Source organism: Nestor notabilis, unplaced genomic scaffold (genome assembly GCF_000696875.1).
Source record: "Nestor notabilis isolate BGI_N333 unplaced genomic scaffold, ASM69687v1 scaffold16832, whole genome shotgun sequence".
In the NCBI taxonomy this organism is placed as follows: domain Eukaryota; kingdom Metazoa; phylum Chordata; class Aves; order Psittaciformes; family Psittacidae; genus Nestor; species Nestor notabilis.
The window spans coordinates 4,184-8,019 of NW_009918875.1; the positions used below are offsets into that span (position 1 = coordinate 4,184).

The 3,836-nt window shown below is 61.3% G+C and overlaps 1 protein-coding gene across 1 annotated transcript in view; it reads right to left on the reverse strand.

Annotated features, from left to right (window-relative positions):
* Nucleotides 1-1,019: 1,019 nt before the first annotated feature.
* The window catches only part of OBSL1 (obscurin-like 1), a 15,038-nt gene continuing 12,221 nt past the window's right edge, over nucleotides 1,020-3,836 (reverse strand). Inside the window, 9 exon segments of the mRNA XM_010009961.1 lie at nucleotides 1,020-1,027; nucleotides 1,214-1,480; nucleotides 1,564-1,668; nucleotides 1,820-1,981; nucleotides 2,082-2,235; nucleotides 2,384-2,496; nucleotides 2,824-3,090; nucleotides 3,396-3,662; nucleotides 3,745-3,835. Coding sequence (XP_010008263.1) covers nucleotides 1,020-1,027; nucleotides 1,214-1,480; nucleotides 1,564-1,668; nucleotides 1,820-1,981; nucleotides 2,082-2,235; nucleotides 2,384-2,496; nucleotides 2,824-3,090; nucleotides 3,396-3,662; nucleotides 3,745-3,835 — 1,434 coding nt within the window.

A 3,836-nucleotide genomic window follows, 5' to 3' on the forward strand; every position in this document is an offset into this window, starting at 1 on the left:
GTCCCTGAGAGCAGCTCCCAGGCAGTGCGTCCCAAAACCTGCCTCTCAGAAAGTCCCCCTCCGCTAGCCATGCTCCCTGCCAGCCAGAGCAGCTTGCCTACCCCCCTTTTCCCAAGCTGGACAGGGTGGTCCTGGGGCAGGGGCTGCATCCCAGGGTGATGCTGGGAAGTGATGCCTGACCAGCAGGAGCTGTACTGGTGGGGTGCACTGCATGTATCCACCCCTGGAAATGTTTTGATGGGAGACAGGATGCTGGATCCAGCCTTTGGCCAGAGGCAGGGCTGCCTCAGGGATGTGGGGACCCCTGCAGCATCAGAGGCCATCGCTGTTTTGCTGGCGACTGGATTTTATAGTGGTTGGGGGGGCCCTGGGATTGGGCTGAGCCTCTGGCCAGGGCAGGGCAGGGTAGGAGCCCCTGCCCAGAACATCACTGCAGGCAGAGGCTCCCGCCTTGTATATATTTCTCTTGCTGTGATTTGTATTAACTTATTATGGAGTGAGCCAGGACTTCCACATGGCCAGGCAGGCAGAATGGGGGTGAGACTGGACTGGGGTGTCCCTCTGCTTTGGGAGCCCCCCCAGCCCAGCCCAGCCAGCCCTGCTGCCCCAGGAACTGCATGTTTCTGCCAGGCACCCCCATCCCTGCAGCACTGTGCTGCCGTCCCTCTTTTCAGTCATTTTTGTAAATGTGCCAAACGCTGCTGAGGCCATGGCCACACAGTAAAGAGCCTTTCGGAGCCCGGTGTGCTGGGCTGAGGGCATGGGCAAGGGGGCCCCAAGGGCCAGGCTACCCAGGGATGCTGGGTGGGATGCGGAGCAGTGCCATGACCCCTTCTCCTAACAGGACCCCAGCTTGCTGGGGTGGAAGAAGCCATGTCAGAAAAAAAATGCTCTTTAATGCAGAGCCCTGATGCCAGAGTGGGCTGGGGACAGTGTCCATGTGTCCATACATCCTGGGGGAAGCACGACCCCATCTCCCAGCAGCGGCGTCCATCTGTCTGTGTGCAGCATCCTGGCTTCTAGCTCCCTGTGGGGACAATGGGAGTCAGGGAGAGCTGCAGCATCCCCAGAGCTAGCAGGGCATTCAAAAGGGGTGTCCCAGACAAGGGGAGCACAGACTCTAGGTCCCATATCCAGCTTGCTCCCTCCACCCCAGCACTCAGACCCTTGCAAGCAGTGGGCTGTGGAGACAGGGCCCTCACTGCCCCCTCACCCTCCACGAGGAGCCAGGCGGTGGAGCGGTCATCAAACGCGTCACAGGTATAGGAGTCCTCATCCTCGGGGCCCACGTGGTGGATGATGAGTGTGCGGTAGCAGTCCAGATTGCAGATCTCGTACTTGTCACCAGCAAAGATCTCGGTCTCCCCGCGGAGCCAGCGCACGCGGCCTCGGGCGTGGGACACGGTGCACTCCAGTGTTGCCTTGTGCCGCGCCAGCACTGTCTTGTCCCGCAGTGGCTTCACGATCCGGATGGGCAGTGCTGGCAGGTGGGGGGAAGCTGACCCTTGTGCACCTCAGCCTTGGTGCTGGAGCCCAGCAAGCCCTCTCATCGCACTCCAATACCTTGCACCTGCAGGCTGGCCTCCGAGACAGCTGTCCCAGCCACAAAGCGGATGAGTCCCTTGTCCTCGGGGCGTACACTGCAGAACAATAGGAAATGACGGGCCCCTGGGGAGGAAGAGGCAGGCTCAAGGTGATGAAGATGGGTGTACATGGCAGGCAGGGGACAGAGACCCCCTCTCTGTACACACAAACTCTCCCTGCTTGAATTTGCCCCCTCGCAGCCCCAAACCAGGTGTGGAGCCACCTGCACCCCCACCTTCTTGCCGTATCTTCACCGTGCTTGAGACCTTGATTTTCTCTCCATCCCGGAACCACTCGCCCTTAACATCCCTGTGCGATGCCTCGCAGCTGAAGACAGCGTTGTCACCCTCCTGCGCCTGGACGTCCTGCAGGTCCTGCACAATGCAGATCTGGCGCTCTGCAGGCAAGGAGCAGGGTGCCAGGGCAGACAAGGGCAAGGGGAAGTGGGTGGCTCAGGGTTGGGGGTGTGCACGCCCCTAGTAGCTGGGTGGCTGTACCCTGGACGTGCAGTGTGGCAGAAGCCCGGCAGTCACCCACGTCGCAGGTGTAAGTGCCGGCGTCGGACAGCTCACAGTGGCTCAGCTGCAGGATGCGGCGCCGACCCGCAGAGTAGATACGACAGGTGGGCCCCGGCCGCAGCTCCTGTCCGTCCTGCTCAGGGAGAGCATGTTCAGACATGCAGGCAGGGAGCATCCTGCTGCTCTGCCCTCTCCCCACCTGCCCACAGCCCCTGCAGGGAGGGGGGCAAACAGGGAGGACACAGACAGGTGCTGTAGAGGTCATCGGAGTGAACCCTCACCTTGAACCACTTCACTGCTGCGCTGGGGCGAGACAGCTCACACTCAAAGCTGGCAACCCCTGTCTCTGGGACTCCCAGATCCCGCGGGACCCTCACCATAGTGACTGGAGGCTCTGAGAGAGGAGAACACAGGACAGAAAAGTTTGGTAGGGCAAAGACATGGGCAAGGATGGGGAGATGTGCCTATGGCATCTCAGCATAGGGCAAGGGTGGCACTTCTGTGGCACCACCATAAGCAAGCACTCATCATTGGTGTCCCAGTTGGCTCTGGACCCATACCCTGCTCAGCTCACATCTCCTCCCTGGGGACAGGGGCTCACCTGCCAGCATGTGCCTGAAGTGGCCCAGCTCAGCACTGGCATCTCTCCCAGGACTGAACAGCTGCAGGACAGGCAGTGTTTGTGCCACATACCCCACCCAAGCCTGCCCCGGTGCCATACCCCGCACAAGCAGGCGGGCGCTGCAGCGCAGGGTATCAGTGGTGAAGGTGATGGTGCCTGAGTCCTCCAGCGACAGCCTCTCCAGTGTCAAGCTGTGCCTGCAGCCTCTGGTGCTGATCCGGCATGTGCTGCTGGGCTTCACACGGATGCCATCCCGTGTCCAGACCCCGGGCACACTGGGATGGGACAGCTTCAGGTGGAAGGTGGCTGTCTCCTTCTCGAAGGTCTCCACATCTGCCAGTGGCATCTGGATCAACACCTTCCGAGCTGCAAGGGACCCGTGTCTGCAAGCTGGGGGTGCCTGCTCCACCTCAGATCCCCCAGCTCCCCAGTCTGTGCTTGCTGGAGTGATCCTCTAAATCCAGTCCTTTTTAACAGGCTCCCATCCATACCCATCCCTAATCCCCACACTCACCTCTCTGTTCAACCAAAATATTGTCTGATACTTACTTCCAGCTAAGTACCAGATCTGACCTACAGACTGCAGCATAGTTGCAGCAGGTGGGTGCACTCCCCATCACCATCCCAATCCCCATCCCTATCCCTGTCGCCACCCCCAGCATGGTACTCACGTTCCACGCAGACCTTGGCCTGCGTGCGGTCATGCAGGGTCTCGCAGCGGTAGGTGCCACAGTCGGCAGGGCCAAGACAGCGGATGGTGAGGGTGCGCTGGCACCCCAACTCCTGCAGCTGGTACTTGCTGCCCGGCTGGAGGAGGACGCCATGCTTCAGCCACTGCACTTCAGCAGCCTCATGGCTCACTTCCACCTCCAGGCACGCACCCCCCTGCTCCTCTGCCACCACGTCCTGCAGCTTCCGCACGAACAGCACCTGCGCCTCTGCACAGCCCATGCGCTGAGTCAGCAGCTGGCCCTGAGGCTGTGCCCTGGGCTGTGCTGCAGCCGGCTCCTTCCTTCTCACCTTGCACGCTCAGCCGGGCCGTGCTCACCAGCCCCTCGGCGTTGGCGGTCACGGTGCCTGCGTCACCCAGCTGGCACTGCCGGAGGGTGAGG